Below are 27993 nucleotides of genomic sequence, written 5' to 3' on the forward strand. Positions count from 1 at the left end.
CTTCATATGTTTAGCAGACGTATAACAATATTCTTCAACTCTTTGCTGAAAAGAAAAAATCTTCATTAAACCTGCGTTGTGAGTCACAATAGCAAAAAGTAGTAATAGAAATACGCAAAACGCGTTGATCTTTTGATACATTACATACAATTTTTAAGGGAACAAATGTGTATTTGAAGAAGAAAAAAAATATAACTCAGTTACTGGATTTTCTACTTTTTTAATAGACATAAACACTAATGATATAATTTAGACAAAAAATTTAAAACAAGATTCTTTTAACAACTCCAGGGTCTACTTAAACCAAGGAACAAATATTTTCAACACATAATTTATAGATTCATGATGGGGTTCTAAATCTAAATGAACTGCATTTTTAAATGATTTGAAAATGTTTGATTTTTTTGTTTGGTTTTTTGCATCCAAGCCTGTCAAGAGGATGAATGGGGCTCTAAAGCCCATGGATAGGAGCAAGTATGGTGGTGGTTTTCCGGTTGCCACTCCTTTTAAAGAATTTTTTTATGGCTTATTTTTTTTTTTGTTTGTTTGTTTTGGCTTTTAGGCGTGGATAAGATTGAGTTTATGAAAGCCTTTTTTATATTTAAAAAAAGTTTAAAAAATTTATTTATTCACAAAATATGTATATCTAATAATAATATAATATAATAATATATATATAATATAAATGAAATAATATAACATAATAAAATTTTTATAGTATAATATAATATAATGTAATATAATGTTATGTAATATAAAACAATATATAATAAAATTATCAGTTAAAAAACCTTGAAAAAAATTTCTTTAATCTCTTACACTGGGCTTTAATTTGGTTAGCTCTCACCCTACGTGAGCCCAACTAAAACTGATGTGAAGCTACTCAGCCAGATATTCCTTCAGAACGTAAATAATAAATAAGCAACAAAAACTTCCCAAAACGCAATTACTAAACAAAATTAAATGTACTTAAAATGGGGAGTGCTACTTGTAGATATTAAATAAATAGATTTGTGCGATAGACGTTTGATTATATTATTTGTTGCTCAATTTACCTAAAAGATACTGCTGGGACGGATACTGCTGGGACGGATAGTGCCGGCACGGATACTGCTATAATAAACAAATTTTATTTTAAGCATCATCCCAAACTTATAAACTATCGGTGAAATTTGTTATTTTTAGTGTTTTGAAATATCTACTATACCTTAATCGCCTGATATACACCTAAGTGCCTAAGTTACAATTATTTACAATACATTATTGCATTATTTTGTAAACTTTAAACACAAGCATTCTTAAAAATAAAAAAGGATTTTAATGAATATATATTTTTCAAGCTTTAAATTATTTACAGGTATACTAATTTAACTAATTTAAACGGATAAGACAAAAATGTATATATTGTATATATTGTATGTTCGCTACTTGCTCTAAAAAACAAAATCTTTAGTACATTCTTACAAACAAGATCACACGAGATTCGCGGGATATTCTAAAATCTGAGATATTTTCTGTTTAGGCATCAAATTTGACAGCAATTACGCGTTCTGTACTGTCAGCAAATGTTTTTGCTCGAGCTGATTCAACATTTATTGGTATTTCTGAAAAAAAAAAGTTGTTTATTTTGCATGAGGCTTTATTATGGTAAAGGTATTGGATCGGTCTTACTCATCTGCATAAGCTATTTTTACCTTTATCATCTGTGTTTATAGATTTAATCTTCTCACCATCGTTAGTATACTCTGCGGAATTTTCTTGTAATTTGACTAAAAAGAAATCAACGTTCAATAAAATGCCGGTTAAATACCCAAAGATTATAAGTGAATAAAAGGAATTTTTCCGTTGGCTATTAACCGGGCTACATTATTATAGTTTTCTAAAAAAATTTTCTTTTTTGAAAATGGAATATCATTTCTCATTATAATTTCTTTTTTTTTTTTTTTTTTTTCAGTTTTTTAAATTTTGGTAGTTTTTTCGTTGTTTCAGATTTTTTTTTTTTGGTTAGGTCAGCGAAAAGGATTTAAAGTATGTGCGTTATCAACCTTTTGCAAGGAATTCCAGTTTATCGCGAGTCAAGGAATAATACTCGAGCAAGAATTATTTCAGACTCCTGTAATTACAAAATAAAGTTGTAAAAATAAGTTGGTAAAATAAGTAAAATAAAATAAAGTAAATATTTTGATTTGGGGAAAATATAACGTTCGTTCATTTTTTTTTAAATTTGGAATTCATTTGAAACCTATTTAAAAACTTTTTAAAGTTTTATTTATAAAGTAAAAGTTTATTTAAATTAAAAGTAAAAGTTTAAAACTCTTGAAATGAGTTTGAATTCTTTTGATATTTCGCTGCGAAAAGTGTTTTTTGAGGTTTCGCTTTTGTATTTAAAACAAGTTTTGGTGAGTAAACATTTTGATAAACAAAACAATGCTATCAGCAAAACAGTATATTTAAGCAAGAATTTATATATATATATATATATATATATATATATATATATATATATATATATATATATATATATATATATATATATATATATATATATATATATATATATCTGTATACACACACAGACACAGACACACACACTCACTCACTCACACACACACACATAAATATATATACATAAACACACACACACACACACACACACACACACACACACACACTCTCTCTCTCTCTCTCTCACACACACTCACACACTCACAGTCACATACACACAAAAACTTACAAGTATTTTCTTGGTTCTCTCCTGTAAAACTGCGAGCACTTTGATAAAATCGACCAAAGATTTGGAGAGCTTTCAAAGGTCTTCTGTTAATTAAAGCCATTTTCAATAAACCTTTAAGGTAGATATGAAATCCAATGCAAAGCTTAAATTAGATCACGTTCAAAAGCTTTAATCAGTAAACACTTCCTATAAAATACATAATTAATGACGTGAACCACACATCGATTATTTAAATAGAAAAACAATCGCATAATATGTTAAATTCAACGGCAATACTTGAGAAACTTAAATCCAACACAATCATGAAATTTGAAATCTTTCTTCAAATTTTGTTTTTTAGTATTATCTTCTCTCAAAAAGCGCATGATCTAAGTATTTATTCCTTTTCAGTAATAACAGCCAAAAAAATGGCCTGAACGCTTTGCAATCACTTTATAAATGTAGACGTTTCGTTTTAAACTTTTATAAAAAGTATAGATTTAGCAATTACGTCATCGTTTCATCTACCCTATTATGCTACAAAAATATTTGTGTTTTATAAATCTACCAGGTTTTTCATTTTATATATTAACAAAGCGTTGGCGCATACATTAAAGTTAAGACACGTTGGAATGTAAAATATTCTTATTGTAATCCAATTACGACGGCCTAAGAATATCGAACTAATCTACTTTAAAATAATCGCAAAACAAAATAGTTTAGTTTTAGCTTATAGAATTAACTTCTTAAAGCTGCTTCGAAATTTGAAAACTCAAAACAAATTCAAAGCTTTTATAATAAAATTAAACTAAAGTTAAACTTGAAGTAAAAAAAATTGAACATGAAAATTTTTTTTTTTAATTAAACTTTCTTTTCGTAAACAGCAAAACTTCTTCAAGTCGCAGCAACGAAACAGCAGCTCCTTAAAGTCGCAGCAACGAAATTGGTTCAGCTGCAATCGTTTTTAAACCCTTTTCTCCTCTCTAACTTCGGCAATTAAATCAATTGAATAGTTTTACGAGCGTTGCATTAAGATTTCGAAGACAAACTCTTCTTGAGAAATTTACCGAACTGTTGAAGCTGCTATACGGTATAAATTGAACTCTGTTAAAAAAAAAAAAGAAGAAATTTGAGAAGTATTTGATGCTAAAAGATGATTAGCATAAAATTTGAAGAAAAAGTAGATAAAAACAACTTTTGTCCATTTTTGTTGAAAGGCGATATTTTCGTCAAACTTTAAATCGGACAAAGATAATAACAGCTTTTTACATTAAAGTGACAAAAAAATGAAAAATTTCTTTATAGTAATACCATTTCATAGGAAGAATTGTTTAACTACCACTGGGCTGATATAGCGCTCCATTTCATCTTAATTGGTCTGGGTGTGGCAAAATCTAGGGTCTGACACTAATGTATTGAATTTCAGTAGAAAAATAAATCTTTTTTTTTTTCCCTTAACATGCAGCAAATATTTCAGCTGCAAAATGTGAAGATAAATTATTACAAATAATAATTTAGAGCCATGCAAATAAAGTGTACTAATGAATATGGAAAAAAAAAAAGTAATAATTCGGAAAAAACTCTTGGTTTAAACCAACCGTGCCTAGAGCAACCTTAGGGTATTTCATTTTTGCAAAAAAACACACAAAATAGTGCTGAATTAGGTCTAAATTTGCTCAGAATTTCTGGGCTGACTATAGATCTACTGTGTGAAGTGTTTTCAAAAACTCGTTGACGTAATGCCACGTCTTTTCGGGAAGTTTAAAAACCAGTGGTTACCTAGCATGTTATATTCAAATTGCGCAGCAAATCTCCTGAATAATAAGAAGGTTAATGTAGATCAATTAATGTTAATTCACTTTGACACACCAAACTTTTAATTAGCCTGTGTTAAAGGTTTTGATGAGTCAAGTTTTTGGTTGAATTTTTCTAACAATTTACTACAATTTTTTCTCTTTTTTCTATTTGTTCAAAGGATAGCAGAAGATAATAGCCTGGATAATACAAGGTAACAGTCTGGATATTAGAAAAAAGCATTTACCCCTACATGACCTCTAATAATTATGTGCAAGAAAAATTTTTTTGATTTAATAGAAACTGGAATAACTAATATTTAAAACTTTGGTAAACATTTTAAAGTAAATAATAATAAAAAAATGCTTTCCTAAAGTTTATTTGATTAATATTTACTTTTTGTTTTAACAAGAAATTTAAAGAAAACTGGTACACGATAATGTGAAACTATTACTTACACCAAACACAGTGTGGAATCAGGTGGTCAAAAATCAAAAAAGTCTTTTATTAAAATCTCTAAATATTTGACTAAGGAGTTTTATTAGGAACACATTAGATTAAAAAAAAATCCAAAATATGAATGTTCCATGTTATACCATTTTGGATATATTTTTTGATGATTATTACTTTTTGATGATTATTATTTTTTGTGATAAAATCAAAAATTTCACAAAAATCGTAAACCATAAAGCATTAAAAAAGCATTTGTACTTTTAAAAAACATTTGTACTTTTAAAAAACATTTGTACTTTAAAAAAGCATTTGTACTTTTAAAAAGCATTTGTACTTTTAAAAAGCATTTGTACTTTAAAAATTAAACCTCTCCCCATAGGGGAAAACCTCAACGAATGGAACTATATTTAACAAGAAACCTTTAACGACCTCAACGAAAATGAAGAAAAATTTAAAGATGGCGAAAACTTGGGTGAAAATTTTGACTCAGATTAGTTTTAAAAATATAACGATTATCTTATTTGAATAATGTAAAATGTGATATAAAAGTTTTATAATAAAAGTAATTCTTTTTAAGTAACTTTGTTTTTTTTATCTTTTTGAAATCCAATGCTTGCGCAAAAGCGTCCCGTTTTAAGATCCTGCTTTTTCTCTAGTTTCGGTTCAATTTGATTACTTCCGAAACTTTTTATTTTCAGCAAAATTTTGGAAGATCTAAAAATATAAATTTCGTATTAAAGATTTTAAAATTAGGATTTAGTTTGGCAGACCTTTCTAATTCACTCGCGCCACTAATTTTCCTTAATTCTTGTTTTCTTGAGCTTAAAATGTAATTCTGCCTATAATCTAAATGTGGAAGAACGAAAATCACGTAATTGTATCTTCACTAATCAACTATTTACAGCCTAAATTAGCATTTTTTTTTTTTTGGCATAGAATTGTCCAAAGTTTCCACAATCCAATCAAAATTTTTTTAAAAAGAATTAGAATAACAAAACAAAATTTAGATTTAGTTGTTCGTAAAACGATAAACATTTTTCTGTTTTATTTTTGAAACAGATGAAAAGTGCAGAAAGAGATAACTATTTGTTGTCGCTTCACCGAATTCTCACAGTCACGTGAACTTTATCAATTAAGTCAAGATCTTTAACATCGTTACCAGTGTTCATCAAATACATGACTGATGATGAAAATTATGTATTTAATGAGTTCTAAAGATTTTAGATCTTTGCATATTTGTCGTGTTGCACGGATTAAAAAAATACCAATCTTTACAAGTTGCCTCATTTTCTGCACAAAGTCAATCGCAACAAAAATATTTTCGAAAACTGGTTTAATATGATTTCAAACTTAAATCGTCCGCTCTATGATAAACGGTTTTCCACTCTATGAAAAACAGTCCTTTGAAATGTTGTTAAAGTTACTTTTAAAACTCGGTGTAATGGAATCACGAAATATTTTACAAACTTTTGTTTTTCTATTGGCTTTATCAACGTGCCTTGGTGAGACTTTAAAAGAAGTCAAAGAATTTTTAAAAACATATAACGATCAAGCAGATAAACTTCAACGAGAAGATACGGTTGCTTCTTGGAACTACGAAGTTGATATGTCTATCGAAAATAAAAGAGAAACTTCGCGTATTAGTGGACTGGTTTCAAAGTTCTCTCAACAATACAAAGAAAAAGCGCAAATCGTACTTAAAAATATCGGAAAAGATATACCACCTACTTTAGTACGTCAATTGAAACTTATAACAAGAACCTCCTCAAGTACTGACAGTAACGAGGCAAAGCTGATAGCAGAACTTATCTCGAATATGACAGCATATTATAGCAGAACAGAGGTAAGTTTTTATCAATGAATTGTTTAGTCAAAAAAGTTAAAAAATAAAATAGAATAAAAAAAACTTACATTATTTGATTACTCCATCCGTAGATTGTTAAAAAAATAGATGGAGAGGAATACCATTTTAAACTAAACTCTCATCTTCTTCCTCTAATGTCACAAGTCGAAGTTGAAAACTTAGGAAACTTGAGATGGGCATGGAGAGTTTGGCGAGAAGCAGTTGGGATAAAGAATAAACCATTATATGTAAAGTTTGTAGAATTGGCAAATAAAGCTGCTAGAGAAAATGGTTTTGATGACTTTGGAGACTATTGGAGAAAAGAATATGAAGTGGACGATTTGGAAAACATGATTGAAGGAATCCTCATGGAAGTAATGCCGCTTTATAAAAAGCTGCATGCTTTCACCAGATACAAGCTTCAGTAAGTCTTTCTTTAGTTTAAAAAAAAAGAAGTAAAAAGACTTTGAATAATAATAAGAGTTCAAGAAATAATAGATGACGATGCAGCTTACTTAAGTAACATTAAATCTGTAAGACCGTTTGATGCGAAATGTTTTCTAAGTAGCATTAATGCTTACTTCACTAATTGTGTAAATTTCTTTCCGCTATATGGAGTAAGTGATTGACGGACAATTTACTTTTTAAATTGCTAAAATGAGCTTTGTGATGTGTTGATATGTATTTATAATGCCTGATGACAATATACGCCATATTTAGTAGTAAACACTTTAGGATTTTTTTTGTACTTTTTAGCAAACACTTAGGTAACAGCTCCTTAGAAGGTAAAAACCTTATTCCCCAACACTTACTTGGAATGTGGGGTCAAAACTGGGTGCATCTTTTCGCTATGATGTGTCCTTTTCCAAATAAGACTATACCTGACGTCACAAGTGAAATGAAAAAGCGTTCATGGACGAATATTGATTTATTAAAACAAGCAGAAGAGTTTTTTGTTTCAATAGGTACAAATGCTATTCAAATTTACTTAATTCTAGAAAATATATTTTTTTTAACAAGTTCAGTAGGTGTCAAGTTAAATACAACTTCTCGCACATGACGTAAGTTTATCAAACAATAATAATGAACAATAATAATGAACAATAATAATGAACAATAAGTAAAATTACCGTAGTTTAAAGTATGGAGAACTCATTACAGCATCTGATTATAAAAACACGTCATTTTAGGACTAGATAAGATGCCAGAAACATTCTACAATCGCTCATTGATCACAAAGCAGCAAGGAAAAAAATCTGTTTGTCATCCATCGTCGTGGGATTTAGGAAATGGTGATGTTAGGTCTGGTTTAATCAATCATAATTTGCTATGTATCATAAACTTTAAGTAAATAACATTTCAGTACATAAGCTTATTTTATCACTTATAAAAAGATGACGCTTTTAGACTGAAAATGCCGTGCATGGGAGTATCACAAAGCGATTTTATAACAGTACATCATGAAATGGGTCATATCGAGTATTATCTAATGTATAAACACCAACCGTCAGAATTTCGTACAGGTGCAAATCCCGGATTCCACGAAGCTGTTGGTGATACAATATCGCTATCGGTTATGATTCCTGAACATTTAGAATCTATTGGATTGCTAAAAGGAATGTCTGGTGACGAAGGTATTTATTTTTTATTATTATTAAACTGATGGTTGATCATGCATTCTGCATAAATAAATGCACGTGAATATATTTCCCATAAATGAATTTAATACATAAAAGATGAATCCATTTTTGTGCTATAATGAATTTAAAATTTTTGTAACTTTTTATTTAAGTATTCAAAAGAAATAAAAGAAAAAGAAAAAAGAAAAAGAGCTTCTTAGCATTCAATTTTTTTTAGGAATTTTAAGTTTTTTTTTTAAAGTTTTAATGATTGCTTTCAAGAAATTTACGAACTTCACCTTCCATATTTAGAAGAAGAAATCAACTTCCTGTTGAAGCAGGCGTTGCAGAAAGTTTCTTTTCTTCCTTTCTCATTTATAATTGATAAATGGAGATGGTCTGTGTTTCGAGGAGATATTAAGCCTAACGATTACAACAAGTATTGGTGGGAACTGAGTCGAAAGTATCAAGGAATGAAAGTGCCTATTGTAAGAGCTAACGATTCCCAGCTGTTTGATGCAGGAACATTTTTTCACGTTGCTCACAATACTGAATATTTGAGATACTTTATTAGTCATGTGCTTCAGTTTCAATTTCACGAAGCGCTTTGCGACGAATCTGGGCATAAAGGAGCTTATCACAAATGTTCGATTCATAAATCAAAAGCAGCCGGTAGAAAGTTAAGGTATAGGAAATGTTTAACGTTTTTTTACTGATGTTTTGTAGTTTATAACTTCGAATAACTTTTTTTTCGAATTTTTTTCTTTCGTTAAAATTCAAATGTTTATTTTTACTCCTTGTTTTTCTTAGAAACATGCTTGAGTTAGGTAAAGAAAAGCCATGGCCAGAAGCACTTGAAGTCCTAGCGGGAACTCGTCGTCTCTCTTCCAAAGCGATGCTTGATTACTTTAAGCCTCTTGAGAATTGGCTCGATCAACATAGAGAGGCCAACGGATATGATCTCGGATGGGATGATTCTGATATCAAAATGCCATATAAGTAACCTACGAAAAACAAAGTTTTTCAATCCAATACATGTCTTCAAGCGTCACGTTCATTTTAATAATGATGCTTGTGGTTGTCTTTGTGAAAATTAAAACGGTAAAAAAAAAGCAGAGTAAGGAAAAATTACAGAATTGAGGAGATTTTTAAATTATTAAATAATTGAAGAAACGAGCGCAACTCTTTAGTTTAAGTTAATCGAGCTTAGTAATTACGAAGGTCGTTTATATAATTCGAAGAAATGAGCGCATCTCAACTCTTTAATTTAAATCAATTGAGTTTAGTAATTACGAGGGTCGTTTATATAATTTATGCTTGAAATTCTTTTGAGAACCGAAAAACGGTATGTAAAAAAACTTTGATATCTTTTTAGTGTTAAGCGGGAATGTAATACAATCCGTTCGGAGAAAAACGACAACATAGTTATACATCTTATTAGCTTTAGATTTTCAGTAGATACTGGCCCGCATTGTGGAGTATATGCTGGCAAACGGTTGCTAAAACACTTTGAGCAAAATGATACTTTTATCTTCGGTATCAAATCTCATCAGTGACTCACATCCATGAGTCACTGATGAGATTTGATCCCAATTATTATAATGACATACATCCGTGTTATTATTGCAAATGTATACACTGAGGTTATGACTTTCTTTGTTCCTGTGTCATAAATCAATGAGCTTTTGTTCAAAATTAATGATTTTTTTGTTCGAAATTCATTGAGTTTGTGAAAAATGTCACACCCAAATTATTATTAAAAACAAGTAACAGTAGGTCCCCCCACCTCCCCCCATAAAAAAGGAAAAAAAGACACCCATTCATGATTTAACGTGTATAATTTCACTGTGTTAATTTATTTCAAATAAATTAATTTTCAAATAAATTTAATATAACAAATAAATTATTTGTTGATCTAAATTATCTTAGCAAGCACCGTGATGAGAAAAAACAATTTTTTAAAAATTATTTAACACAGTTTTTATTAAAAGTTTCCAAAAATTTTCATCTTTGTGACGTGTAATTAGCTCATGTTTTTTTGTTGAACAAAGATGATTTAAAACTCTAAAGGATTCAGAAATAGACTTTTAGTCATATAGCAAATCTTTTCCTTAAATTAAAAAAGTCCCCGAACATTGTCCAAGTTTTCACTTTCCGTGGTATCAGTTGCACTGTTGCGAAAGCATATTCCAACTTGTTCACTGAAGAGGTTCGAAAATTTCAGTTCAGAGTCACAGATTACATTAAGTTCGACCTTTTAGAGCCTAGGTGTCAGAAGCTTAATATTGAGTTTAGTAAGACCAACATCCCTGACCAGATTGCATCAACAATCTGCTAGAGATTATATAGCTTTCTCATATCATTCAATTTTGTAAAATTGTACTCTGAATCTGCATTATCCCATATTATCTCCTGGATATACTAAAGGCTGGACCCTTGCTTCTTCGCTGTTTTGAAAGGGTCCACCATGCATAAGTAGTAATTGCTGAATTTTAAAGGTCAAGGATTCTTGGGAAGTAACTGGAATGTTTTTGAAATCATTTTTTGTTTGCTTTTCATATAAGTAATAAATGCCTGGTATACAGGCCTAATGCCTAAATATTTCTAATGCCGCACAAATATATTTGCTTCGTGAGCTTAAAAAAAAAAAAGTTCTAAGTAATTTTTCTTTCTAAACCATTATATGCGTAGTAAGTGATAGACGAGAAGATAAAGATGGCGAACTACTCGAAAAACAACTTGTTAGAAGCTTTAAAGGCGCTAATTAAATCAGATAGACCAGACTCAACGTCAGACAGCAGTGAAGGTAAAGTAAGAAAAAAGGTTAATTTAAAAAAATATTTTTCAATAATTTTACCGCAGTAAGGTATTCAATTCAACCTTAGTGATAACCTGCATGCGTTAACTTAGAACTTTGCTTTTAACAATAACAAAATTTTAACTTCCTGAAACTTCATGAAGTATTATAAAAAAGTCAATTTATTTGTATTGCTATTTGAGGTTTTTGCTTAATCTACGGTCAGTAATGAATAAGCTATTTATAACATATTTGAATGATAGTTTCATTGAAAAAAGAAAAATGTAAAAGGGACTTGAAAGATCAAGTAATTGTTTTTTTTTTTTTTTTTGTTTTTTTTCGTTCTAAAATTGGCTCTTTATTATGATTTCAAAAGTATGTATCAAAATTTAATGGGAATAAAAAAGTGTCAACCAAATTTGAACCAAAAATTTCTAAAGTTTTCACAGTGGTAACACAAAGAAAAATATTTAAAAAATTGACACTATTTTCATTTATTTACGTGAATATTTAAGAAATACACTTTTTATTTTGATTTTAGCTGTAAAAATTTTAAAACTTTTTAGTTTTATTATCTTTACAATTAAGCTAAAATCTAATTTACAATTAAACTAAAATAATTTTTTTTTCAAGAAAATAAACTTCTCATTCAAGTTTTAATCAGTTTTAAAAAACTTCTCAAAATATGTTAAAAATTCCAGCTAATCAATTGTTTTTTGTGGCATTAATTTTTGAGAATTCTTTTGAAAATAGTTTCTTTAGGCAGGTTAGTTTTTGTTGCAAGATCTCTCAATTTCTTAATAAGAAGCAGTCTTCAAAACAACTTAGATACTTACTGAATCAATTATCTCCTCAAGAATCATAGATAAATTCACATATATTTTGCAGCTACTGTTTGCAAGTTGGAATCAGACAAAAGTGAAGGAGTGTGACAATAACTCTTGAGTTCTAGGGAGCTTGTGATAAATTTTTTAATAATTTGATCACATTGAAGAGAAAATCTTTGTAATTATTTAACTTCATGTGAATTTGCAACTTAAGGCTGATATTTGACTTTTTAATTATCATCAGAGGCACTTTTTGATATTTGCACAAATTAATATTTTAAGTTCTATGAAACTGATGCAGAGCCAAAACTTTACTCTGATGTTATTAAAATTCTGTCATAGATGTGCATATTAGTTCTCTTGTCCATTTTTACATTCACTGTTGGGTGATTCCATGTGAAAACATCCAATTTTTTTTGAAAATGCAACCCTAAGTCTCAGATTTTGCTGATTTTTAAACCACTTAAAGATTTTAGTAAATTATGAACATCCTGAAAATTTTATCATGTAATTTCAATCGGTTCCTAACATATAGCTATTTAAAGTTTGCCTCCAACCAACAAAAATCTGCCATTTTTAAAAATGGTTTTGGTCCTAGTTTCTGTTATATGTGTGTTGGAAAGCTGAAAATTTGTACCTTTACATATTTTGGGCCCACGAATCCAATGAAACAACTTAAAATATTTAATAAGGAACATAACACCTAAAATTTAAATGTTTACCACAATTTTACTGGGGCAAGTCCAACCACAAAAATGCCGATGTAGCTCGATTTTTTTTTTTTAAATTTTTTTTAGAATTTGTCCTGAATAGTTAAGTTATAGTTGTTACAAAGAATTGGAGAGTGGTCTTTTCTAAAACAGAAATAAAAACATGATCAAATCTACTTAAATTTAGTGCTTAAAAACAGGTATTTTGATAAATTAAACGAGAAAAAAGGGGTGTAATTTGACAGTTTTGTAACTGAAACTGTTTTGGCAACATCAAACTGTACTTTTAGTTGTTGTTGACTAGCTGTTTCTGTAATTTTATAGAATCTAATCCTAAAATATATTGTTTCAAAGGGGGAGATTTTATAAATGCAGATGTATATCGCAAGTTTAAGTGTTTTTTTCAGAGGTTGTATTAAATAGTTTAGTTGGAGTTGTAAGAAAAAATCAGATTGCAAACTTAAAACAGAAATAAAAACACCTTCAAATATACTTAAATTTATTACTGACAAAACATTGGTTTCATATTTATCAAACTAATACAAATAAACTTAAAAAAAGGCTCCAAAACAAATAGAGCACTTGGAAAGAAGTTCAAGAAACAAAAGTAATATATAAAATTTAAAAATTAGAAACTCAAAAAAATTAAAATTTATTAGTTATAGCGTTATAATCATTCACATTAATGTTATATGTTTGTCCTGATTTTGTTGTTGGGACTTTGATTACTGCAATTAAACTTGACAATGGTACCAACAGATATCATCCATCTGTGGCCAAATGAAGTTTTGAGAAGGACTGTGAGGGTGCATAAACTTAATTTGAATATCATTTGTAGTAATATCTATCTCTGTAACCATTACTATCCACCAAAAAGAATCGTACTTGCATGCAACAAAATCATTTAGATTTAGTACAATTGCAACATCAGACATTATTGGCTTTTGACAATATAAATCTGTCAACACATTTATGTTCGCTTTTTCTTTTAAAACTAATTTCAAATTTTAAAATGGGTATGTAATGATGATAACTTCTGGTACCTGGAACAGTTTTTCCTGTTTTAAATTGCTCCTTTAGTTGCTGTTGCCTTGAATTAACTGCTTCTTTGGTAATTTTATAAAAAATGATTGTGTTTATATTGGTGATGCAAAACTCAAGCATATCATCAACTGTCAATATTTGGTTTTCAAACTTGCTTTTGCTGTTATTCTTTTAACGGTACCACCTATGCCATCACAAGTGGATTTTCCATGGCTGGTTGCAAAAATCACCCATTCAGCTGTAATCTTGAAATCTTCCTTATGGTGGCATAGATTTATAAAGTTTTTATAGTTTTTATAATGAGCAGAACATCCATCAGAAAAATAATAAATTTTATTGATACCAACTAAATGTTCTTTAATCTACTCTACAATTTTCTTTTGAATATCATACACAAAGCATGTATCATAATCATTGTCATCACTTAAAAAACAGAACGACTTATGCTGAATATTTGTTTTAGAAATTTCCTTTAAATATATAACAACAGGATGTAGTGTACATTATTGTTTATTCCAATGATAACTTTGTATTTCATCCTGTATAACATTGATAGTTCACTGCAAAACCTGGCTGTATAATACATTCATTGTAACCTAAATTATTTTTTAGCTCCTTCAAATAGCGAGTTTAGCATTTAGCAATATATGAATGTGAAGTTAGTTAATGTGAGAAACAACAATTACACCTTTTTTTCTCGTTTAATTTATCAAAATACCTGTTTTTAAGCACTAAATTTAAGTAGATTTGATCATGTTTTTATTTCTGTTTTAGAAAAGACCACTCTCCAATTCTTTGTAATAACTATAACTTAACTATTCAGGACAAATTCTAAAAAAAATTTAAAAAAAAAAAATCGAGCTACATCGGCATTTTTGTGGTTGGACTTGCCCCAGTAAAATTGTGGTAAACATTTAAATTTTAGGTGTTATGTTCCTTATTAAATATTTTAAGTTGTTTCATTGGATTCGTGGGCCCAAAATATGTAAAGGTACAAATTTTCAGCTTTCCAACACACATATAACAGAAACTAGGACCAAAACCATTTTTAAAAATGGCAGATTTTTGTTGGTTGGAGGCAAACTTTAAACAGCTATATGTTAGGAGCTGATTGAAATTACATGATAAAATTTTCAGGATGTTCATAATTTACTAAAATCTTTAAGTGGTTTAAAAATCAGCAAAATTTGAGACTTAGGGTTGCATGCCCTGGATGTTTTCACATGGAATCACCCTGTTGGGATTTCTTGCGTTTTAAATAATCTTACCTATTTTCTCCTCAAGTCATATACTCATTTATTACTGTCTTTAAGCAGCTTATCAGCAGCAAAAACCAATAATAAAATACCAAGAAAGTATGATTGTTTTTCAGTGGAAACAAAAACAGCAGCTTTTTCCTCCTTAGTGTCTTTTTAATCCATAATCTTAGATAAATTGACTGTTCTATAAATGCTTGATTCTTAAAATAAAAAAAAGTTATTGGAAAGGTACATGCTTTGCTTTCAATAACCACATTGAGAAAATAACTTTGTAGTATTAAAGAATTCATCAGTTGTAATATATCTATGTTGTTTCTTTTGTGTAATTACATCTCAAGGTAGGACTCATAAAAGCAAAAGTTGTATTTGCTATTATTTTTAATAACAGACCAGGTTCTTACATTTGATCAGATGTAGATGTTAGAACTATTTATAGAATTAACAACAAATCCTAGCTAAAAAAAATAGCTATAGAAGTAGTTTCAAATGTTCATGGAATTTGGTGGTCAAGTGGCTTCAGTTAACAATGTCGTTAATCTGGGAAATACACAAAAAGTTAAGAAATGAAAAGTAGTTAAGTAGTTATTCTATGTAAACAGAATCATGAGTAAATTTATATATGGAGTTCTTGATGTTTGCTCTAATTATATTGTATAACTACTGGTTTAAATTGGTTTTAAATTTAAATTTTGTATCTTTTTCACTTTTCTTAAGTGGTTAAGAAAAGTGAAAAGTTACTTAAATTTTGTTTTGAATGTTTCAAAAATGCATGTCACAGACAAGTATATTTTCTAAATTCATCAATTAGGGTTTAAATTAAGAAAAACCTGAAAAAAGTATAAATTAAAGGCTCTTATAAATTTGATTTTTGATATTAGTTTTAGTAGTTTGATCTTTTGATATTTAAAAACTTATTGGAGAAAGAAAACTAATCAATCTATTAGTATTGATTTTTTTAGTCTATTATTCATAAATGATATCGAAGGTATAATATTAAAATCTAGAATTTGAGGAAAAAATGGAATGACTCCCATAGGCAGCTAATAAAATTTGAATTAATCAACTGACAAATCGAAGCTTGACTCTCTGTCTTAAACAACAGCAGCAATAACTACACAATGAAAGCCTACTAATTTTTTTCATGATCCTAAATCCCAGTAGTATAAAATGCTGGAAAAAATAGTATCAAATAGAGTAAAAAATTCCAAGAAATCTGAATGTATCTGAAAAATATATCAAACCATTATCAAAATACTCCAGAAAATGCGCCTGACTTTATTTTTGACAATAACCTAAGTAAATCTGAATTCCAGCATCTTTGCAACAATTCAGTGACTTATTGCAGTTTTATTTAAAGAGTAGTGTCTTCCAAATGTGATTCATGAATATCCTATTATTCTGCAAACATCAGCTTGCATTGACTCTAACATCATGCTGTTTTATGCCTAACAAATGTACATAAAGAGGTATAAGATGCCTAACTTCAAAATCTATTTTTAATTAAAATTTGGTTTTGATGGTTTACAAAACAAGCATTCACCAATACAAGAAGAATAACGATCTCATTCAAGACTCTAGCTTGTTCTTCATATTCTTTTGTTTCTTTGGAATTTTTTTATGATAAAAGAGAAAGATGATTTGGCACAATCCATACCTGTCTCACAATCCATAACTCTGTATTGCTGACTAATTTGATTTAGTTTTATAAATGATGATTGCAGTTTATAACAAGAAGAAATATTCTTATATCAATTAGAAATAATAAAAATTTTATGGAAGGGCATCAAATGCCACTTTATCAACTTTATCAACTTATTTTTAATTTGTGTCTGTTTGCAGCTAATATGGCTGCAAACAGACACAAATTAAAAATAAGATTGATGGAGTTTGTGATTTAGCTTTTAATAACAATAGATTGAGTTTGTCAACCCTTCTTGGGTTAATTAAAATAATGTAGTATTATTTTAATATAATATCAAATTTATGAAAGAAAGTGAAAAACATTTTTCAAGATGAATTGATCTGGTTTGGGGTCTGCCAAAGTCCTGACACTGAAACATCTAACAATAGTAACACAGCCCAAAAATACAGAACAGACATCCAGAGTTCTTAAAATAGATGTAACTCATTAAAATGTTCTATGTAACCCTTCATATATTAACCTCTGGGTTTTTTATTTAGTCATTAAAGTTTAGAGAGTATTTCATGAAAACTGCAAAAATGTGTGTAAATTTTTATGATTGGAATCTTATGGCTCAGAGCTTACATAAAATTCTAATTCATAAATGGTTAATGGTAGGTCAGCTGATTTTATCTATTGGCATGACTCTAAAGACTTTTTGAAGTTTTGTAATTTTTTTTTTTTTTTTTTTTTTGTAAAAGACTAAGAAGTTTAGTAAATCATTTACACAAAAAAACGCTCAAAAAGTGATGTGCTATTCAAATCCTGTGCTTTATGATGGTTGCATCATTCTCTTAAAGAAGATTTTTCAGATATTACAGCAGCTTTTTATATTAAAATAGAATTTTTGTGTATTATAAAAATGATTTAGATCTTTAGTATTTTCATAAAATTTATTCCAATTTTTTAACTTGTGTACTGTAACTTTTTTTTTATATATGTTTTGGTGTTGGTTTGTTTTTTTATAACCCCCACTTGCTACTTACATAAAAATCACTCTGTAATAGTACACAACTCAAGCACATCCTTTCAAGACAGGAATTTGTTTATCATTTTCCTTAGTCTAATGTAGTAGTTTTCAGAAAATAATCTGGAAATTCCTCTGGTTCTTACCTACTTATTTTGAAGTAACAAGGTATTGGAGTTCACAGAAAGGTTTTGATGATGGAGTTTTTTTTGATGCAGAGGACATTTTGAGATAAGTTAAATATTTATTTTTATATTGCTTTTACATTTACTTTTAGACTTAAGCATTTTTTAATTTTATTTTTATATTATATTTTATTTGATTACATTATCTTCATGAGTTATTTTCCCAGAGAAATATACAGAAACAATGTTAGAATTTTGCTTGATGGTTCAGCCTTTTCATCTATTAACAGTTTATTTTTAACTTTATTCTAGAAGGTAAAACTAAAGATATTCTTTTTTTTGTACACACAAAAAAAGGCTACAGATTGTGTTCATACTATTAGTTGAAATTGAAAACCTGTGTGTTAAACCAATCACATGTAGAAAGTATTTAATTCGTAATATTTTACAGCTAACCCCCAAAGTTTTATCTTATTTAATAGAACATGTCACAATAAATCTATATGGGGTAGTTCTATTATTGGTAATATCCCATATAGATTTACTGATAATGTATTGGGTAATTGATAATTTTAAACAATACTTTTTGATTAATTGATAGGTATTGGTTGATACTGGGTTTTTTTTTTAAGATTAACTCTCTGAATATCATCATTGCTTTTATTAAGAGTCACTTAACCAATATACATTTTAAGGGGTCTCTAAGCAATATAAAGTTCTTTTCAAGCAAGAAAAATATCCAAAAATGATTTCAATTGAAGATGAGCAACTGTTAGAAAATATTTATTTAAAAAAGCTCCACTATTTTGTGGTGTTATCCAGCAATATTAAAAGTTTAAATTAGAATTGGTACATCTTCTGCACTGTCAAATATTCCTTTATGATACAACAAATGAAAAACTAAGAACTTTTTTTTCGGTCTTTTATAAGACTACTAGTTATATAATTACTATGTAGCTGCTGTTGTTTTGATAAGAGCAAGGTAAATACTTTTACAAACTAATAAATGAAAAAATTCCAACATGATTTTGCCACACAGAAGTTCTTACTCATTGTAAAATTCTTTAGTAAACATATGTTTTGTTGCTAAGTATCTTATATTTCTCTCTGTTAAAATAATTATAGATTTTATTATTCTTCACCAGCCAGTATTTATAATGAGCTGAAAAAAAATCTCAATCAAAAAAAGATGGATGATTTTACTTTAAAAATTTGATAGGAATGAAAATATTTAAAGAATAAACTTTTTAAATTTATTTTTAATACTAAATACTCTTTTTTTAATTTTTAAGTCAAATCACCTCTACAATCTTTACAATGATTTATTGTTGAAGGAGAGTGTCAACCCAACTTATCTTTTACATTGAAACAAATATTACCACCATTTGTCTTTTACAATGAAACAAATATTACCACCATTTGTCTTTTACAATGAAATAAATATTACCACCATTTTTTCTTGTGGAATAATTTTACCTCCAATGTTCTGGTGTGGATTATTTATTGAAAGACTTGTACACTCTACAAAATCTTGCATTAAAAAAATATTGATTAAAAGAAATTTTAGCAATATTAGTTGCAATTCCTAATAATCCCTTTGCACATGAAATAATACCATACTATCACCTTTACTCATGAAAAAGTTATCTCTTCCATTCAACAGTTTACTTTTTTTGAAGGGAATAAAAATTCTGACATTTTAAACTCAAATCACATATGTAGCATTTACTAATCAAGTTTTATTGCAATTTTGACTGAAGATGGAAAGATAAAAATGTTAAACTTCAGTTTTCTTTTTTTTTTTAAATATAAAAAATATCACTTGATTTTAAGTTTAAAGTTTATCACAAGATCAGAAAAGCTAAAACTGAAACAAATTATTTTCTGGCATTTTTTAAAAACTGATAAATTATATTTATAAATATTTTAAAAAAACATAATTTTTTCCCATTTTCTTTATGTTTTTTTTTTTGTACTAATTTTTCCCTAAATGGGAAAAATTGGTAATGGCTTAGCGCGTTCACTGTTACAGTTTACTGACTGTATAAAAGAAACATGCATATTATAGTTATTGGGAACAAATTTATTTAAAACATAATACAAAGTGCATACAGTATTTTTAAAACAAAATATCCTAAATAAATCCTTAGCATTATAAAGTAAGAAAAATAAGGCTAAAAAATAGTTGATTATTTCTCATATGCATGGGGTAGTATAAAAACTTATATAAACAGACAACACTTGTATCAAAATCTTGCAACCAAATTTTAAACAGACCAGAATCTGTATGCAGATGAACTATTATGCAAAACTAGTTTTTATCCTTTGTGTTTTAGAGAAATCTTGTTTACGTTATTTAAAAAATAATAAATTTTTAAATAAATAAATTATAAATAATTTTTGAAAAATAATTATTTTTTATAATAATTATTTTATGGCTAAATACAGCTATATTATTTACTCAATGTAAAAGTTTCTTTAAACGATGCATTAAATAAAGTTGTTCAAAATAGACTTTTCAGGGTTGTTTAGCATCCAGTCATTAAAAAGGGGTTTTTATTCCCCATAATTGACCCTTAAACAATTTATTTCAGTTTATCCATTTACCCTGACTAAAGCACAAAATGTAACCAGTTTGAATTGTTCTGCTGATACACTTAAAAAGAAACAAAAATTGTATGTTAACAAAAATGATTACTTTTAATAGTAAGCTTGTTGCAAAAAGCTATTTAATGATAGATTGTCTTTAGGTGATCTGGAACTGAGTAAAGTTGTACTGGGTTAGTCACATACCATCTAAACATCTAAACAAACATAACAAGCTTTTATTTTCAAAGGATTTTAATAAATCAAAATCTAAATATTTTAACCATTTTAAAACAAATTAGTTTCAAAAATTTACAAGATCATAGGAGCTGTAACTAAAGTTTTGTTTTTTAACCTGTTACAATAAGTAAAAATTTCTTTAAAAATATATGTTAAGTTGACCTATTTAAAAATATTTCTTTAAAAATATATGTTAAGTTGATTTAAAAATATTTCTTTTAGATAGTTTTATAATCCTTGCAGAAGAGTCTTTATGGCCGAGCCTTTTTGGTCAGTATTACATGGGAATCTCATCTGAAGATTGTGATGCTCAAAAGAAAGAAAATCAACAGAATGATGATGATATGTTGTTTTATGTTCAATGCAAACATGGGGAACCTGGACATGAAGTATGTGCAAACGGAATGTGTAGATTTTACAAGCATTTTTCTTTAATATTCAACAAACTAATTTTTTTTTCTGATTCCATATTAAAAACATGTATGTTTATATCTTATTTTGGAGTTCTTTTTCAATTAATTGTTTCTCATCACATTTATCAACAAAGATATAAGATTATATTCATTATATTTATTAACAAAGATATAACATTATATTCATTATATTTATTAACATGCATATATAAGTATATTCATTATATTTTTAACATTTGAAATGATAAAAACTCTATTTTGTTGTTTTTTCTTGATGTTTCAGATTTAAAATGTTATCACCCCTTAAAAACTAAAAAAAGTTTGTTCATTATATATTTTTATAAATTATTAACTTTTAGTTAATATGGAAAGAAATTCATTTTACTTTATTTAGTGTTTGTTAAATTGATTGCTACAAAATGACTTTCAACTTAAACCAAAAAAAAAAAAAATTAATAACAACAATACTATCTATATTCTGACATTTCTTATAAAAGTAAAAGGATTGCCTAAATGCTTAAGTTTTCTTTCTTTTTCCTTTTATTAACAGTCTATGCTTCCTTTTTTAAAGCCTTTGGTTTTTTATATTCTGTTTTTTGTGTTCTATTTTTTATGTTCAATTTTTGTTTCTGAGTTCCTCCCTGCTATTAGACTCATTTTCTGAAAAACTTTTCTCTGCTCTGTTTTTTTTTTTAATTTCTTTTTTTCTTGTTATGCCAGCACTTTTTTATGTCAACCATCGTCTTATTTTTGAGTAAGAGTGCTCAGTCCTTGTTTACATTATTCAAATCAAGGGCTTGAGGATGTGCAATGTCATAAAAGTCTGCCAAGCTATCCACTCTCCTTCTTTCAGTTACAAAGTTTTTTGCTTTGCTTTCTTTATTTTTTTTTGTATTCCCTCTTTTTTGTTACCTTTTTTTCAGTTTTATTGGGATCCCACTTATCAAGAACATCATGTGCAGTTAAATGTTGTCTGTTACACACTGTTTTGCCTCTTTGCAGTAAAAGAGCAATGTTACTTTGGTTAATCAGCCATAATTCAGTTTTTTTTCTTGTTGGTTTTAAAATATGAGTAACACTAGTAATTATCTGAAACAATGGTTTTTTTTTAGTAGTTGTATTTATGTTTAACATGCCATTATAGATGATAATATTCTCATCAAAGTATAATAAAAAATTAGATGCTTTTTTAGCTTATGAGAAATATCTGTGTTGATTGAAAAGTTGTTTTTGTAGTTTTCAAATGTTTAAGTTGTTTGTGAGCAAAAATTTACTCGTGATATATAAAATACCATTTACTACATGAATAAGAATATCTTGAATTATTCCTATGTTAGATTTAGTTTATCTATTTCTTCTTCAAGGGAGATGGTGTCTATCTTGAAGAGAAGATACCATCAACTAATAAAATTAATTTCACTATTTTAAGAATAATTCAAGCCATCCCTAGTCTTCTCGTAAGTAATTGCAATGTTAAAATCTGATGCCAGTTTCATCTGATGGCATGTGTCCAAAAAATTGAAAATATTTTTCACAACTTCATAACTTTAAGGAGATATGGCGAGGGACAAGCTTATGATGCAAAGTTTCACTTATAAGATTGACTGAGTTATAAAAATGAAGGCAAATTTTATAACTCATTTCAACATGGAGCATGTTATGGCCCTGTTGTTTGTAGTTTACTATTACTATTATTATTATTATTATTATTATTATTATTATTATTATTATTATTATTATTATTATTATTATTATTATTATTATTATTATTATTATTATTATTATTATTATTATTATTATTATTATTATTATTATTATTGTTATTATTATTATCATCATTATTATTATTATTATTATTATTATTATTATTATTATTATTATTATTATTATTATTATTATTATTATTATTATTATTATTATTATTATTATTATTATTATTCTACAAACTTTGCACTTTTGACTAATTTTGTAATTTTGACTATTTTACATAAATATTTTCTCAGTGAAAGGTAATAGAATAGATAAAACTGTTAGAAAAAATAGGATCTTTGCCTGTAAGTATAAGACTAATGGTTCCACAAACTGCTCTTTTTTTGCATTAGGGGTTTCAAGAGCTTATAAAGGTTAATAAACACTGCTCTAAGTTCGGTAAAATATTTTGATTTTAGTTTTACTTATTATAACACGTACAGAGATCCAATAGTTGTAATATATATTACTTAATACATAAAAATATGACATGGTTAATAGACAATGCCCTGTTTTTTACATTGAAAATTTTTTACATGTTTGGCTTGTAACATGTTACTCAATCACTTTTTTATGATGATGCTAATTTCACCTCTAAAGAATTAATTATGATTTTATAAATATATACACAATGTATAGTAAAAAAACTTATTAGATTTATGTCCTATAAATAAAATGTGTAGTATATAAATTAGTAATAAGGTTTTTTTAATTACATAAAGTTTCTCTTTAATTCTATTGTTTAAACCCTTCATTACTCTTTAATTCAAAATCGAGACTCATTTAGGGTGAAGTAAAAATCATTTCAGTTCAAAGAAGCTTATGTTTTGTTTTGTTTTGTTTTTAGGTAAAGGTTTTTAGAAAGAATTCAAAGTATCTACCTGGGTAAGAAATTTTTATGTTACATAAATTTATATCTTTTTATAAATGCTATCACTGGAAAATGTTTCTTGGCTGCAAGATTTTATAAATGAGTTGAATTTCCTTTTTTTAGTTTTTTGTTGTTGATATTTTCCTTTTGTAATGCAGGTTAGGTGATCCACATATAAACTGGGAGGAAAGTGTGTATTTAAATATGATTATGCATGATATGGAATACACTCTGACTTGTGCAATTTGTACCCGTCTTCCTACAAATGATTTAAAAGTTTTGTATAAAAAAACTCTTGTAAGTTTATTTTTAAACAAGTCTAAAAATAAAGCTCTGTATTATTGTAAGGTTTTTAAAACTCAGTTAAAACCAAGTAGATGCTTGTTTTTATCTGGCTTTGTACATAGTTTTTAGGTATTGAATTCTGAGATTTCTTAGTGTTTGTTACTTGAATTTAGATTATTGAAAGTTCTATCAATGTTCATCAGTGATAAATAAAAACATGTTTAGATTGCATATTTCATGTTTTAAAGAGTTTCTTTGTTGTCTTTTGTTTTAGAACGTGCATGCATCACATCATATGAGAAGGTAAAAAGTTGAGTTAATAGAGATTTTTACTGGAGATAATATTTTACAATTAGATTCAAAGTTGATTTGAGACCTGGTTTTCATTTCAAGACTTTATTATTATTGATGGCTTATGGAAGTTTTTGATTTGTGATTTTATTTTTTCATGATCATTTCATATGTACACTAAAATATTAGACTTGTTCCATAGTTTTTAATCTTTTTTTCAAGTTGTCTATTTTCTTTGGTTAAGAAATTAAAATTTTTGATGATTGGAATACCTTTATAATAACTATATTAATATAATACCTATATAATAACTGTAGTTATAATAACTATTTGCTAATTCTGATGATCTGACTAGAAACATAGCTTAAATTAAAGAAATCTAATTTTAGAATGGATAGTAAAGGAGAGAGTTCTGATCAATCTTATCCAAACATCTTCTTTATTATTGATAGTTATGATGAGGTAACTGGAATTTTTAAAAGATATTTCAAATTTTGGTCAGAGTTTTAATGAAGATATTTCAAAGCTAAATGATTTTTATAGCTTGTGATTTTAATAAAATTGAAATATTGTCCTTATGTAAAAAAGGATTTTTCTAGACCAAAATGTATGTAAAAGTATTCAAAATTATCTTCTTAATAAATAAATGTTATAATCAATAGAGTATTTGAACAGTTATAAAAGATCATGGGTAGTTTTTTTTTTCCACAAATTTTTATCTTTACAAAACATTTTATACATTTTTTATTAAATTTTTTTTCAAGGTTTTTGAATCTATGTCTATTGAGCAAGAAGAAATAGTTTGTGTAGAACTCTCTGCAAGATATAAGGTACTTCTTTGTGTGTGTGTGTGTGTTTGTGTGTGTGCACTCACGCTCATTACTGTAATTTTTTATTTGATTTTTAAGGGTACAAAAGAATATGTTGTTATATTTCTTGGGTCAGTTCGTCATGAGGCCTTGCTATCAACTTATGAGGCAAAGGTAAGTGCCCTATATTCTTGCGTACATGTTGAGACTTCAAGTTGTTTAGTAGGGGACAGTAAAGTGACCTGAACTTACATACTTGAGTCTTATGTACTGAGTCAATATTTTTTTAAAATCAAAATTAAGAGATTTGTTGCATGTAGTTAAATTTTTTGTGTCTTATACACCAGACTCTGTTTAAAAATTTTTTACAATGTTTGATTTTAGATCCATATTTTTAATAATTCTTGTTTTTTTATTCAGACAACAATCGGTACAAAATTTGTTCAAAAGATGTCATGGATTAACATGGGAGGATCAGCAGAGCATTTTGAATATATTCGCATGCGTGGCCCATATGGAAAAGGATTTGCTGAAATGAGAATAGGACTGTGTAAAAATAATTTAGTAGAGCACAACGGTATTAACAGATATAGAGTAAACAAAGATGTCAATAATCAATCAAAGTAAGTGTGTCAGTGATAGTGAATCAATCAAAGTAAGTGTGTCAGTGATATCCTGTTTAAAAAGCCACCAAATGATAAGAAGTTAAACTTTTATTAATCAAAACATACAAAAAAAAAATTGCTGCATTTGTAAACACATTTCAACTTTCACAGATTTTAACAGTTGTTGACCTCAAAATAACCCTGTATAACTTTTTTTTTTAATAAAATGCTGTTGGCTAAATATAGTTAATAGGGAACACTAATCAAATATAGTTAATAGGGAACACTAATCATCATCTTCAAAAATAGAAAATGTTTATGCCAACTTTTTAGCAATTGTAACTGTCAATTGCGTGAAAATCATCAAATTTATGTGCCAACAACTGCTAGTCCTGACAAATGTATGAAATGTGGGAGCTCTAATAAAAAAGAAAGTAGGTACATTTTAAATTTTTAAATAAATTTATTTTACTTTTTATGGGGTAAAATTAAAACTTAAAAAATGAGGACTATTATTCACCAGGTTGTTTATGTGGTGAGTTTATTTTATTTTATTTTTTAACTGATTTTATAAAGCTCTCTGAGGAAAGAGAAAGCTCTCTGTTGTTAAAAAGTTTAATTTTGTAAATGTTTTCTAGATACAAAACAATCATTATAAATGAAAACAATTATATCCAATATGCATCCAGCATCTTGATAATTAAAATATACATTCAGCATCTTGGTGATCATGATATACATCCAGCATTTTAGTGCTGATTGAGAAGGTTTTCAGCTTGATGAATTATTTTAATTTTTAATTTTAGGTTCAAGTAATAAGTTGCTATCAAATCCAGTGAAGTGGTTTCAAGGAAGGTATAACCTTTTTAATATAACATGCCTGGACATAATGTTACGGAATATACACTGGACAATTATAGTAAAAATAATTTATAATAACCATTTGTTTCACATGCATATAATTATAACTTTAAAATCATTTAAAAATATTTTCTTACTTTTTTTTATCTGTGTTTTTTCTAGTAGATCAAAAATAGAAGCACCAACACTAAGTCCTCATTTGACTTATGTAACATTACCCTGGAGTCGAATAATGAAAGGTTTGCATTTTTCTCTCATTTTGGGTATAAAGCATATAAAATCTTAAGGAGAATTATTGCATTAAATATTTAGTCCTTCAAGTATCTATGAAAATATACCACCTCAATCTTTTTTGAATAACATTGGTTTTTTTAATTATATCCTTAAGTATTGTTATTTATTTATTTTTGCTGTTCTTTTTAAAATTACATCGCTTAATAAATTGCATTAAAATTTTGAATTTTTTAATTATTATTTTTAGATATTTTACTGTTGAAGCAAAAACCAGTTTTCACAAAGGAGTGATAATAAGTAATTCTTAAAGTTTTTAAAGATATATATTTTATAGTTTTTTCCCCATATAAATTGTATATAAATATTTTAATTGTAGTTTAAATTTTTGAATTATTTTATGGGCTAAAACATTTTTTTGCTTTACTATCTGGAAATTTCAATAACATTCTTACTGCTTCTGTTTTTAAATTTCTGAAAGCAATCTTTAAAACTTCTTAAGTTGAATTTTTTGTGAAGATGAAGCTTTCATGAACATTGCTTCTAACTTTTAGAAGTAATTATGTTAAATTTTTAACATTATTATTGTTATTATTACTATTCTTCTTCTTCTTCTTCTTATTATTATTATTATTGTTATTACTATTATTATTATTATTATTATTATTATTATTATTATTATTATTATTATTATTATTATTATTATTATTTTGAGTTTGACAATATATGCATTAATATCTGTGTATTGCCCATTACAAATATATTTTTTGCAACATTTTATATTGTTCTTTTTAATTTATGTTAATATATGCATAAAATATTTTAAGACTAAAATTAAAGTTTATTTGCAGACTCAAAACATGGTTCTATTAACTTCAAAAGAAAAAAAAAAACAAAAGCAATCTTTTTAGTTTATTTTTGTGTAAAATAATTCTAGTTTTTTTTTGTTTCCATTGAGTTTTCAAAACTGTTTTATTGAGTTATCAGAACTATTAGTTCTTATTTTGAGCATTTTGTAGCATTTAGCAATTGAATGGTTAACAAAAGATAAAATAATAAGAAAGAGCTTTAAGTTTTTAGTTTATTTTGTTTTTAACTTTTTTGAGTAGTAACGCCACTATTTCACTTGAGTTAACCTTTTTTTTTTTTCTTATTTTAGCACTCTCCAAAAATATTTCTTTTTTTGTATTTAAAGATATTTTTTTTCCTGTAAATTTTAT

The 27993-nt window shown here is 27.3% G+C and overlaps 3 protein-coding genes and 1 long non-coding RNA gene across 10 annotated transcripts; 2 read left to right on the forward strand and 2 right to left on the reverse strand.

Annotated features, from left to right (window-relative positions):
* Nucleotides 1-816: 816 nt before the first annotated feature.
* Nucleotides 817-1227, reverse strand: LOC149879071 (uncharacterized). Its single transcript, XR_016447080.1, has 3 exons — nucleotides 1208-1227; nucleotides 1056-1113; nucleotides 817-949 (listed from the first exon to the last, which is right to left on the reverse strand). It is a non-coding gene; the product is annotated as an uncharacterized LOC149879071 (long non-coding RNA).
* Nucleotides 1228-1313: 86 nt separating this feature from the next.
* Nucleotides 1314-2988, reverse strand: LOC149879072 (uncharacterized). Its single transcript, XM_090072301.1, has 3 exons — nucleotides 2735-2988; nucleotides 1695-1769; nucleotides 1314-1604 (listed from the first exon to the last, which is right to left on the reverse strand). The coding sequence occupies exons 1-3, from the start codon at nucleotides 2832-2834 to the stop codon at nucleotides 1519-1521; spliced, it is 261 nt and encodes an 86-aa protein (XP_089928427.1). The 5' UTR covers nucleotides 2835-2988; the 3' UTR covers nucleotides 1314-1518.
* A 3102-nt stretch (nucleotides 2989-6090) lies between these two features.
* LOC145181675 (angiotensin-converting enzyme-like) lies at nucleotides 6091-9854 on the forward strand. The gene is made up of 7 exons (XM_080056813.2): nucleotides 6091-6803; nucleotides 6896-7227; nucleotides 7560-7768; nucleotides 7994-8105; nucleotides 8211-8437; nucleotides 8735-9107; nucleotides 9233-9854. The coding sequence occupies exons 1-7, from the start codon at nucleotides 6327-6329 to the stop codon at nucleotides 9423-9425; spliced, it is 1923 nt and encodes a 640-aa protein (XP_079912939.2). The 5' UTR covers nucleotides 6091-6326; the 3' UTR covers nucleotides 9426-9854.
* Nucleotides 9855-11076: 1222 nt separating this feature from the next.
* Nucleotides 11077-27231, forward strand: LOC145181264 (uncharacterized protein KIAA0930 homolog). Of its 7 annotated transcripts, none has more exons than XM_090071119.1 (13): nucleotides 11077-11228; nucleotides 20881-21047; nucleotides 23668-23705; nucleotides 23850-23988; nucleotides 24251-24279; nucleotides 24657-24729; nucleotides 25032-25097; nucleotides 25176-25250; nucleotides 25497-25699; nucleotides 26015-26115; nucleotides 26488-26536; nucleotides 26705-26781; nucleotides 27024-27231. In XM_090071119.1, exons 1-13 carry the CDS (start codon nucleotides 11138-11140, stop codon nucleotides 27065-27067), a joined length of 1152 nt encoding a protein of 383 aa, XP_089927245.1. In that variant the 5' UTR covers nucleotides 11077-11137; the 3' UTR covers nucleotides 27068-27231. The 7 variants fall into 7 exon arrangements, with proteins under 7 accessions (XP_089927245.1, XP_089927247.1, XP_089927250.1 ...); XM_090071121.1 differs by having other exon boundaries at nucleotides 26708-26781; XM_090071122.1 differs by having other exon boundaries at nucleotides 11127-11245.
* The last annotated feature ends 762 nt before the right edge of the window (nucleotides 27232-27993 follow it).

Source organism: Hydra viridissima, unplaced genomic scaffold (genome assembly GCF_058129835.1).
Source record: "Hydra viridissima isolate aposymbiotic clone 2 unplaced genomic scaffold, HvirCarnegie_v1 scaffold_14, whole genome shotgun sequence".
In the NCBI taxonomy this organism is placed as follows: Eukaryota; Metazoa; Cnidaria; class Hydrozoa; order Anthoathecata; family Hydridae; genus Hydra; species Hydra viridissima.